Source organism: Geotrypetes seraphini, chromosome 1, assembly GCF_902459505.1.
Source record: "Geotrypetes seraphini chromosome 1, aGeoSer1.1, whole genome shotgun sequence".
In the NCBI taxonomy this organism is placed as follows: Eukaryota; Metazoa; Chordata; class Amphibia; order Gymnophiona; family Dermophiidae; genus Geotrypetes; species Geotrypetes seraphini.
The window spans coordinates 33,412,712-33,425,555 of NC_047084.1; the positions used below are offsets into that span (position 1 = coordinate 33,412,712).

The following is a 12,844-nucleotide window of genomic DNA, read 5'->3' on the forward strand; positions in this document are numbered from 1 at the left end:
CCAGAGCCCACTTAACCAGGCAAACCCAGGAGCCGTTGTACAACCTGGTCCTTCAACACGAGGTGACACCCTTGGACATTTGTCTGGAGTAGGACTTGTTGAGGACTGTCTAGTAGGGGCTTTTGCACCTTTTTGCAGTCTGAGAGGTGCCCTGGGAGCACTGCTCACTGCTTTGTTTTATGCAGGGCCCTGAAGCACTTAATGGGTTTGCTTGTTTTTAATTCCATAAGTGATGGTGATACATTTGGGTAGTTCACAGCTATTTTGGCTAGAGTGAGGAGGGGAGGACCCCTTCCTCTAGATCACAGGTTGGGCCGATAGGTAGAGGGCCTACCTGTTACTGGGATTTGAATGCGGGAGAAGGGGCTGGGGGGGAGGGTGGGGCGAGTGGGGATGGGAAGGGGGTGCACACAGCAAGATGTACAATATTCAGCACTGCAAGGTGAAGGACCTTTTTCCTGGCAGTTTATGGGGGAGTTGGAGGGGTAGAGGGTTAGGCTGGGTGTATCTTTAACATTCTATGCTGACTTGTAGAGAAAGCTTCTTCCCAGGGAGTTGGTATATACTTACTACTCTCAGGTTAATACTTCCTCCTCCTGCATTGACCTGTTGCTGGGTGAACAGTCCTTACTTTCTGCTACCGACTCCTGTCCTGTCAAATAGTGAGCAGGAGCATAGGCAAATGATCAGATTCTTCAGGCTGAAGGGGACAACAGGTACAAGGGGGCATTCGGAGAAACTGAAGGGAGATAGGTTCAAAACAAATGCAAGGAAGTTTTTTTTCACACAAAGGGTCGTGGACACTTGGAATGCGCTACCGGAGGAAGTGATCAGGCAGAGTACGGTACAAGGATTCAAACAGGGATTGGACGGATTCCTGAGGGATAAAGGGATCGTGGGATACTGAGAGAGGTGCTGGGATGTAACACAGGTATAGAAAGCTAACCAGGAAATAAGTATAGAAACCCAACCAGGTCGTGCATGTGCAAGACCGGAGGGTTAGGACTTCGATGGGAAGATAGGACTCAATGGGAAACCAAGGTGGCAAGGGGGCCCCTTCTGGTGATTCAGACAGGTCGTGACCTGTTTGGGCCGCCGCGGGAGCGGACTGCTGGGCAGGATGGACCTATGGTCTGACCCGGCGGAGGCACTGCTTATGTTCTTATGTTCTTATCTGAGAGAGTACTGATCTTGCAGGGTATGGGAAAGGGGCGCCCAAAGCTGCCTTGGTGGTTTGACCCTGGGCAAGTCACTTAATCCTCCATAGCCCCAGGTACGTTAGATAGATTGTGAGCCCACCGGGACAGAGAGGGAAAAATGCTTGAGTACCTGATTTGTAAAAACCGCTTAGATAACCTTGATAGGCGGTATATAAAATCCTAATAAACTTGAAACTTGAATATGCTCTGCTACTGGATCAGGGGAATGTAGACGAGCTGTCTAAAGCTATTGTAGAATATTTGGAATTTAATGTCTTAACCGGCTATTAAGCCTGGGTTATTGTGGGAAGCTCTGAAAGCTGTAGTTAAGGGTAAAGTTATTGCTCTAGCAGTTAAGCGAGTTAAGGAGCGGAAACTTAGGGAGACCTTGTAGGCTTTGGAGGGCATCGGGCAGAAGCATCAGTTGACTCCCCTAGAGCTTGATAAGATTCATGACCTCAAGTTACAGTTACAGGCTTTGGAGCTGGCAGAGGTACAGCTTCAGAAAACTAAAACAATTATATTTTGAATTTGGTAATAAGCCTAGCTGGCTTCTGGCCCAGAAACTTAAACAGGCGTTCTGTAATTATGCCCTGTATAAAATTGTCTGATGGATGACTCTTGAGCTCCTCCCAAGGAGATTGGAAATATAAAAATATTCCCTGTTAATTCCAGGGGATATATGGACAGAAGATACTCTTTCGACTGCTGAGCTGGATTCTTACTTGCCTCAAGTTAGCTACTGAGGGGGGGGAGGGTAGGAATGGGTGGGTGGGGGATTGATTTTGGGGACGGGGATTCTAGCTTCTGATATGTTCATTGGTATTTTATTATTGTATATTCTGTTCTGGGGAAGGGGAGGTGGTTTGGGTACTGGGAAAGTCTTGGCAGGGATGCTGTCATTGTATGGCGTTTGCTGTTTTGTTTGTATTTTGTATAAATTCAATAATGATTATACAAAATAAAGTACAGCATACTTCTAGCTGAGAGGTTTACTAGTATGCTCTTGTGCGGAGTTATTGGATCACAAGTTATGTTCTTGGTATTTGATTCTAGTGGCTGGCAGGCATGGCTGCACATAAAGGTTCAAGCAACAGTGTCCTTTTTATTAGCTTACAGTGTCCTTTAAAATCTGTAATGGTGGGCTGGTTCAGTGGCACCTCATAGTTCTCCTGTATAAAGAACTTGGATTCAATTTTTAGGTCCAGTCTTCTGTTGCCAAATTCTCTGGAGCTGGGAGGCTATAGAGACCAGATGCTGAGCCTTGGGGTGTAGCCTCATCATTTTACAAAAGTAACATAGTGCAGTGGGTCCTTGACCCAGTGTGCCATGTTTTCAGGATGCCCACAGTAAATATGCATGCAGATACCATTCATATTCTCATTTTGGTTGTTCTGAAAATTACTGGGTGAAGAACCCCTGATCTAGATGAATTTGGGTCCCTTGATAGCAAGAGTTCTGGAAGGAGCCCTGGTATGTAGCTCTGGATTGTCTGTAATGGCTGAGGACCTCTTTTACAAAGCTGTGATAGCAGTGGTGCTGTGATAAATGCACTGAAGCCCATTCAGTTCCTAGGCGCTTTGTTAAAGGGACCCTGAGTTAGATAATCAGAAAATGGATATGGATTAGAAAAGTAGCCAAGGGATTAGGGCACTAGGCTGACAATGAAGGAAGCCTTGTTTAAATCACACTGTTCCTTGTGATCTTGGGCAGTCTAACTCTCCATTGCCTCAGGTACAAACTTAAGGGGTCTTTTTACTAATGGTTAAGTGTGTGCTAACAAAATGAGTACAAATTTAAATGCTAAGAAGCCCATTATATTCTTGGGATGATTGGGTGCCCCAGGGTCATAAGACACCAGGCCCTGGACTTTTATCCCTGTTGGGATTCCGTATATATGGTCTGCTTTGACTGTTGTATTACTGTGGACTATTGGTTGGGAATAGGGGGGGGGGAGGGCAGTTTCTGCTACAATATTTTTCTTTATTAGTATTCTATCTTATAGTATGGTGGAGCTGTTTGGACTAAATTCAATAAATGGCACCCAAGGTGCCATAAAAAAATGAGCACTGTTTATACAGTGCTCCAAGTTGGGCACAATTTATAAAATAGCATTGGTACTTGAATCTGCACCATAAGGATTTATACCAGCTCAAACCTTGTGTAAATCCTCATACATAATTAGGCACAGATCCCCTGAATTCTGTAATTAGTGCACGCATTTTTAGTTGTGTATTAAAAGATTATAAAATAGTACCTACCAAGATGGCATGTGTAAAACCAAATTGTCATTTGCTGCCAATAATTGATGGCACCCATTATTGATGGTAATTAGTTCACTAAGCAGTTAAATTGCATGCACAAATTTAGTGTGTATGCAACTTTGGGCACCATAAATGGAACCTGGGAGCTTATGTCTAAAGGCTTTGTAGCATTTAGGGCATGCTAATTCCACTAGTGCGTGCTAAGCTTTAGTAAAAGCGTCCCTTAGATTGTAAACACTCCAGGGACAGGGGAACAACCTACTGTAACTAAGCTTGGGCTACAGCTGGAAAAGATGTGCTAAATCCAGATAAATTAAATACTAACCCTTTAGATGTAGTTCATGAAGAAACTTTGTCATCAGAAAACATTGCTAGCTGGAAACTGGAAAGGCACTCTGATTTTAATTTATTTCCTACCTCTGCTTTTTAGGTGCTTCTATTGTTGGAGTGAACTGTCACTTTGACCCTGTGACTGCTCTAAACACAGTGAAACTTATGAAAGAAGGTTTGGCAGCTGCTAATGTGAAAGCTCATCTGATGATTCAGCCTATTGCTTACAATACTCCTGACTGTGGCAAACAAGGTTTTATTGACCTACCTGAATTTCCTTTTGGTAAGGCTAAATATAATTTGTTGTAAGCTAATGGTGGTGGTGGTGGTGGTGGGGGGTTTGATTAAATTCTTTCCAACTCAACAGAAGTTGGAAAGAATTATACAAAAGGGGTCAAGAATGTCTTTCCCTCTGTCTGAGGACAAACTCCCCAAATTTATCAAAATAGGATGAAACTTGATTTGAAGGTAGGTAAAACCAGTAAAAAGACACAGGTGACTATTAAAGCCCTAAAGCAGGCTTATTGCACTCAGAATGTCCTATCGCAGGTCATGCTAAAGTGTTCTGTGTTAGTGCACGCTAAGTGCTTGTGGTTTTTTGTGGTGGTGTTTTGTGGGGTTTTTACGTTTTGGGGGAGGGGCATGTCTTAGGCAGAAAATGAGCATGAACATGTTATTCGGTAAGTGTCGGCGTTTGCAAATACTAACTGGTTAATTGCATCTAACACAGTAACACTTTATCACCTAAATAAAGTGATGACGGTTCTTGTGTTTATTTGTGTCAGGTAACTTGCAGAATTCAAACAGTACACGATTTGAACAAGAACTATTTGGAAAGGCCCTGTTTCTAGGGCATACTAGAAATGTGCTAAACCAATGTAATCCCCTGGGAAATTTCACTTGGACCCTCTGTACTCATATGCTGAATGGAGATTACTGAAGGTGGTTAGGCAGGGCCTGCCAGTTGGGGTGAGGAGTGCTGGATGCCTGGAGGAGTGACACATCTAGTGCACTGACGAGTTAAATTACATTTTGCAGAATGAAACATAGAAACATGATGGCAGATAAAAGGCCAAATGGCTCATTCAGTCTGCTCATCCGCAGAATCCATTATCTCCTCCTCTCCCTAAGAGATCCCACATGCCTTTCCCACACTATCTTGAATTCAGACCCATTCTTTGTCTCCACCACCTTTACAGGAGACTATTCCACACATCTACCACTCTCTGTAAGGATTAATCTAGGAAATTTTTATCAGCTTTTAACTTCATCCCATGCCCTCTCTGGAGTTTCCTCTCAATTGAAAGACTCACCTCATGTATATTTATGCCACAGATATTTAAATGTCTATCATATTTCCCCTCTCCCACCTTTCCTCCAAAGTATACATATTGAGATCTTTTAAGTCTGTCCCCGTATGCCTTATGACGTAGACACCCAACCATTTTAATAATCTTCCTCTAAACCAGTGGTATCTAAACGCAAACCCTTTGCAGGGCCACATTTTGGATTTGTAGGTACTTGGAGGGCCTCAGAAAAAAATAGTTAATGTCTTATTAAAGTAATGCAACACAACAAAAACAAAAAAAAAACAATATTCCACAGTAAAAGCAATCCAATGATAAAAACAAGACTCTGGATATAGATGTTCTGAAAGATGATTTATTATTCGCTCGTCACAATAAAAACCTAAAAATACAAATAAGTCTGAGTATATAGTACACATGTGATTGTCCAACCAGATCCTACACAGTCCATGTTTTGGCATACCTGCTGTCTTCGGGGGTCTTAAAAGGGATTAGATATAATGAAATGAAAAGAAAATTGAATGACTAGCAAAAAGTAAAAATGGCATGAAAGTGACTGTGGTGCCAACCTTATGCATGCAAATTTAATGACTAAACTTGACCACAAGATGAGAAGAATTTAAAAAGTGCCAAGTGTAACCATGCTATTTTAGGTGGCAGAAAACATCAACAGACATGAGAGGAAAACATGTAAAAATATAAGGTACCAAGACCAGGCAGTAAGAATTGATGAATGGAAAAACACAATTTCATGGTGCATGATGTACACATACGGATATAAAAACAAGCATATCATAAGGCAGTAAAAATGTGCTGATAAAAACCATATACATACCAGATGATATAGGGTACACAAAGTATGGACTAAACAGTGTACATGTTTTTGAGCTATAAATAAAATGGATCATGAAACAAATTTGTATACACTTCTCCCTCCGTATTCGTGGTTTCAGCATTCATGGTTTTTAGCTTGCTGGCTCCTCCCCCCAAATTACATCAGCTTGCATAAAGAAATTGCTGATTCCAAGCACTTTATTCACTGTTTTGCCTCTCTTTCAGAAACAGGCCAGGTCTCCCACCATGTTTGCGGTTTCACCATACTCACAATGGTTTTTAATAGAAAACAGCAAATAACATATAAAGTTATTCACGGTTTTTCAGTATTTGCGGTTCTGTTAATCCCCCTATCGCAGTGAATACGGAGGGACAAGTGTACAGCGTTGTCCCGGTCATTCGTGGTATTCGCCGACCGGGACTTCCTGTGCTAAAGTTGGGCTTCACCAATCAGGAGCTGCATGTCAAAGCAGCTCCTGATTGGTGAAGCCTGACTTTAGCGCAGGAAGAAGCAGTCGGAGCATACCGCAAGTGATTTCCTTCACTTGCCAACGCTCCAGCTGCCCTATCCTGCCTCCCCAGGCGAAAAACCACCTAAATCAGGCCTCCATACCCTCCTCCTGCACCTGGCCACAGTCCCTGAAGCCCAGCTGCAGCAGGAAGTCGTTCTGGATCTACAGCAGCCGCTCATGCGACTCCAGCTAGCAGGCGCTTTCCCCGTGCAGCTGCAAGTAGAGCGCGGGCAGGCAGCCTGCAGTGGTCACTCTTGGGCACCGGCGGGTAAGTGATGACCGGTGAGCACTCCAGATCCGAAGGACAGCCCAGAGTGACAGAATCCAGCCTGTCCGGGATCAAACTGAAGCGCTCAGAGTCCTTGTCCAGGAGCCTCGGGGTGCGGGGCAGCAGCACCAGGCAAGGAGCATCCTCCAGCTCCTTGTCATCCCATATTTGTGGTTTTTTGATATTTGTGGGGGGTTCCTGGAACGGAACCCCCGCGAATATCGGGGGAGTACTGTATAACTAAAACACAAATACATGGAATGCATAATAAGCTATAATTACAGAAAAGTAAGAAATGTATCCTCATAGATAACTTAAGTCAATAAATAACAATATGAAATTAAACAATTGGGACAATGAGAAGGCATTCCTGCCTTACACTGATTAAAATAGAGCAATCACAACCACAATTGCTTAAAAGGAACATTTCATGAAAAAGCACATTGTATGGCAAAATAAAACAGAAACTTGATAAAGCATGATGATAACAAATATTAATCAAGCTAATGATACCAAACTTTTAATTAAGTATAACTTCAGATTCAGCATAATGACAAATTCAGATAAAGCATAGTAACAAATACTGATAGGATATAAGTGCTTAAAATAAACAGACATAAAAATAAATACATGTTAAAGAAATAGATGACATAATAAACCAAGTTAATTAAATATAGTGATAGTAACCCATACTTAATATCAAACAGTTGTGGTAATAGATACTTTAAAAACATTTTATCAAGGGACATTGGATGACAAAATAAAATCCAGGATGAATAAGAGGACATAATGATAAATGCTAGAGAATACATTTTGTCTAAAAACATAATCAAAAGCAATATAGACTGAATGAGACAAAATGAGGTGTAAGAATCGAACTTAATATAATATAAAAATGGAAGAATGGGGATCAGAGAATGAAGAGCTGCTTCTCCTGAGTGAGAATAAGGCTTAGGAAAAAATACTGGAAACACAATCGATTGAGATGAAATTCAGTGGCCACTTCGGCAGGAACTTGGGATGCCTACAAAGCACTACTTGTCATGGTGGAACACAGTGAAAGGTGGATCTGTTACTAAGGCTTGACGTTCACTAACTCTTCTGGCAGAAGTAAGTGAAATGAGAAAAATCACCTTCCAGGTAAGATACTGAGATGAGCCGTAGACATTGGTTCAAATGGAGGCTTCATTAATTTAAAAAGAACATCATCAAGGTCCCAGACTACTGGAGGTTTGAGAGGTGATTTCACAATGAAAAGTCCTTTCATGAATCTGGAGACTAGAGGATGAGCAGTGACTGCTAGGTGAAAAACTAATAGCGCTGAGATGGACTGATAGATGTAGACTTGAGTCCTGAGTCAGATGGATGAAGATGATGATCCAAAACCAGCTCCATTGAGAGGGAAAGTGGATCATGGTGATAAAGACACCAAGAAACATAGAAACATGATGGCAGATAAAGGACAAATGGCCCATCTAGTCTGCCCATCGCAGTAACTATTATCTCTTTCTCTGAGAAATCCCACGTGCTTATCCCAGGCCCTTTTGAATTCGGACAGTCTGTCTCCACCACCTCTTCTGGCAGACTGTTCCATGCATCTACCACCCTTTTGGTAAAAATGTATTTCCTTAGATTACTCTGGAGCCTATCACCTCTTAACTTTATCCTGTGCCCTCTCATTGCATTTACATTATGTAGGTGGCCGAAACATGATCATGTCGAGTCAATGAGTTACTTTGGATGAATAAAGACATTTGTATTTATCAGATGAGTTGAAAGACACTTTTTGTGCACCATCCTGATTGGACATTTAAAAACCTCTATCATATCTCCCCTCTCCCGCCTTTCCTCCAAAGTATACAAACTGAGATCTGTAAGTCTGTCCCCATACGCCTTATGATGGACCACATACCATTTTAGTAGCCTTCTTCTAGACAAGGGGTGGGCAACTCCAGTCTTCGAGGGCTGGAATACAGTCAGGTTTTCAGAATTTCCCCAATGAATATGCATTAAAAGCAGTGCATGCAAATAGATCTCATGCATATTCATTGGGGAAATCCTGAAAACCTGACTATTCCGGCCCTCGAAGACCGGAGTTGCCCACCCTGCTCTAGACAGACTCCATACTTTTTATATCTTTTTAAAGGTGTGGACTCTAGAATTGTACACAATATTCTAAATGAGGTCTCACCAAAGTATTATACAGGGGCATCAATACCTCATTTTTCTTACTAGCCACACCTCTCCCTATGCAACCTAACATCCTTCTAGCTTTTGCTGTCACCTTTTCAACCTGTTTGGCCACCTTAAGATCATCGCATACAATCACACCCAAGTCCCGCTCTTCTGTTGTGCACATAAGCTCTTCACTCCCTAATCTGTACTGTTCCCTCAAGTTTTTGCAGCCCAAATGCATGACCTTGCATTGGTCTGAAATCTGGCAGCTAAAATTTTATGCTTTCTTCAAGCTTTGCCATGTCTTTCTTCAAGTTATTCACACCATCCAGCGTGTCTTCTATTGCAGATTTTCATATCATCCACAAAGAGGCAAATCTTACCTGACAACCCTTCAGCAACAGAACAGAATCTTGGCACACCACTGGTAATATCCCTTATCCCAGGACAAGCAGGCAGCCTATTCTTGCATGTGGGTGACGTCATCGACAGAGCCCGGATGCGGATGCCTCACAAGCAGACTTGCTTGAAGAAACTCGAAGTTTCGAGTCGCCTGCACCACGCATGCGCGAGTGCCTTCCCCCCCCACCCCCCCCCTGCACCGGCCGCATCTTAGTTTTCTGCGGAGCCGAGAAGTCCGTGTTTGACTCTCTGCGTTTAACTAACTAACCTCGTGCCTTCTCTCACCATGGGTTTGTGTTGTTTTCTTCATGAATCGCTGTTTCTTTTATTTCTTTAAAAAAAAAAAAAAAAAAATTTTCTTTCTTCCGTCCAGTTGCCGGGGCAGGCTGCTCGGCTTCGACCTTACAGCGGCTGTTTTTTCCTTCTATGTCCCGGCCAGCTACGGGCTTCATGAAGCATACCAGGTGCCTTAAGTGCCTTGGGCCTCACAACCGAAGTCGTGTAACTGCTGTGCTGCTCTTCAGCCTCATGCTTACACGTCGTCTACTTTCAGTGGAGAGGCTCTTCCAGATGGAATCCACTTCTTCCTGGACTCAAACGTCGACCCCGGCCTCTACTTCGACCGAGGGTCCACCAGCCTCCACTGCTTCGACCTCGAGCCTTCCTCGTTTGCAACGGCTCTTTCCTCGACGACGACTGCTGTATCTTCCCCTGTATCCTCAGGTGAGCTAGCGCAGCAGACAGTAACACCGGTGGTGTTTCAGGTGTCTAAGACTTCCAAGTCGAAGCACATTTCCACTGCCTCGGTGGAACCTACAGCCAAGACAGATGGTCTGGTTTCAGACACGGATCCATCTTTGCCGGCTTTTTTCCAGACCATGTTTGGGCAGCCATTTGTTCAGTTATTGAGCAAATATAGTTCTGCCTTGACAATGCCTCTTCTACTTCAGCTGGGAAATCAGCAGTCTCCCGCAAGGTCAAGTCTTGCTTCTGTCCCGAGCTCTAGATTCGCACTCGATGCAAGGAGCACAGTCTTTGCAAGTGTCTGGTCTGGAATATGCACACTCGATGCAAGGAGCACAGTCTTTGCAAGTGTCTGGTCTGGCATATGCACACTCGATGCAAGGAGCACAGTCTTTGCAAGTGTCTGGTCTGGCATATGCACACTCGATGCAAGGAGCACAGTCTTTGCGAGTGTATCAAGATTCCTCCATCCAGCCTCTGGAGCTTCCACACCTCAACGACTCAGCGGTCTCGATTACCTCGTCCATGTCTCCCTATTTGATGCCTTTTTTTTCCAGCCAACCCAGGCTTCCTCGAGTCCTTCTCCAGGCAGGGCATTACCAGATCTCATACCATTCCAGCTGTTCCAGGCACATTGCACTCCTGGACGAGATGGGAAGTCTATGGACGTGTTTCGACGTCTCATCTCTCAAAATACTATGATGTCCTTAATTATTCTTTTGCCTAACTTTGAGTTATTTGCATACTCAAAAGCACTTTGAATTTCAAGAAGTTCTTGCTTCTTTATCTCAACTTCGATTACATCTCCTCCAGTCATCCTATGATGCTTTTGAGTTGTCTGCCCGGGCAGTTCCTTGCTTGGTAGCTATGCGTCGCCTTGCCTGGCTTTGTACCATTGACATGGACCCTAATCTTTAGGACCACTTAGCTAATATTTCTTGTGAGGGCAATGACCTCTTGATGAATCTATCGATGCAGCCACCAAGAAATTGTCTGACCATGACAAATCCTTTGCTTCTATTGTCAGACCTAAGCCAAAGCCAGCTCCTGCCAAATCTACCCGCCCTGCTCCTATCTATCAGCGGCGTTTTGCTCCGGGGACGGCTCCATATAATCACCCTCCTCTCAAGAAACAGCAGCCTCCAAGGCAACAAAAACCTCAACCTTCTGCTGCACCTAAGGCTACTCAGCCTTTTTGACTGTTTTAAACAGAGCATAACCTCCACCGTTCTGACTGTCTTTTTTTTTTTTTTTTCACCTCTAGGAGGTCGTCTCCATTTTTATCACCGATGGATGACTATTCCAGCCAACCTCTGGGTGCTGACCATCATCAGGGAATGATGCTCTCTTTCACTCAGGTTCCATCAGACCTTCCTTCAAGAGTATCCTTCCAATCCTTCCCAGACCGCCTTTCTTCTTCAGGAAGCTCAAGCTCTGCTTTGCCTCCTTGCCATCGAACCAGTTCCCTTGGAACAGCAGAACAGGGGATTTTATTCCCGTTACTTCCTTGTTCTGAAGAAGATGGGCGATCTGCGGCCCATTCTAGATCTCAGGGCTCTCAACAAATTTCTAGTCAAAAGTTTTGAATGTTGTCCCTGGCATCCCTTTATCCCATTCTCGAGCAGAATGACTGGTTCTGCTCTCTGGATCTCAAGGAGGCCTATACTCGTATCCCCATTCATCTGGCCTCCCGTCAATATCTCAGATTTCAGGTGGGGAATCTGCATTATCAATACAGAGTACTACCCTTTGGTCTGGCCTCATCTCCCAGAGTGTTCATCAAGTGCCTGGTAGTGGTAGTCTCAAGGGGTTATTGTAGCGACCCAACGGATTACACAGTTTGGGATTCGAAATCAACTTTCCCAAATCTCAACCTCAGCCCTCATAGAATCTGCAAATCATTCGAGCTGTTCTGGACACTGTCCAACTTGGAGCATTCCTCCCACAACAACGACTAGAAGCTCTTCTTCAACTCTGTCATACCATGTCTTTCCGCTCTACCATTCCTCAGTGGACCCTGGCATCTCACTGGACGCAAGTTTGCGATCCACTTTCTCAACATATGACGGTCACTACTTCATTGGTGGATGCTCTCTTCCAATCTTTCCAGAGGCTTGTTTTTTTCAAACCCCCCCCCCCCATCAGTAGGTCCTCACGACAGATTCTTCGACCTATGCTTGGGGCGCTCATCTCGTTGGTCTTCGTACTCGAGGCCTCTGGACCAGTATGGATCGTCAGTGTCGTATCACTCTGTTGGAACTCGGAGCGATTCTCAAAGCTCTCAACGCTTTTCAACATCTTCGTCACGACTAAGTAATAATAATAATAACTTTATTTTTGTATACCGCCATACCCAGAAGAGTTCTAGGCGGTTCACATTGGTTAGAACAAATTACAAGAAGTTACATGCTAAATTGATCATAGAGTTGCGAATAGCAAGGAGAGAGTAGTTACAAGTGGTTACATTCCAAATTGATCAAGAATTACGAACTACAAGGAGGAAGGAGGGGGGAGATGGGGGGGGGAGAAGTTTCGGTAGGAAGGAGGAGGAGGATTGAAGGAAGGGGCATTGGGACTTTAAGGGTCTTGCTCTCGGAATAGGTGGGTTTTAAGTGTTTTTCTGAAGTCGAGGTAGTTGTGGGCTTTGAGGACCATTTGGGCCAGACAAGGGTTTAGTTTGGCGGCTTGGAAGGCATAGGTTTTGTCCTCTTTTCAATGTCAAAACTCCTCTCAAACCGCTTCCTGTGGTTTGGGACCTCAGTTTTGTCCTTGCTCAACTGATGAAGCCTCCATTTGAACCAATTGATAC

The 12,844-nt window shown here is 43.9% G+C and overlaps 1 protein-coding gene across 1 annotated transcript in view; it reads left to right on the forward strand.

Moving 5' to 3' along the window:
- The window catches only part of LOC117353538 (betaine--homocysteine S-methyltransferase 1), an 84,745-nt gene that overhangs the window by 49,913 nt on the left and 21,988 nt on the right, over positions 1–12,844 (forward strand). The window contains exon 6 of the mRNA XM_033929568.1: positions 3,894–4,076. Coding sequence (XP_033785459.1) covers positions 3,894–4,076 — 183 coding nt within the window. The remainder of the gene's footprint in view (positions 1–3,893; positions 4,077–12,844) is intronic.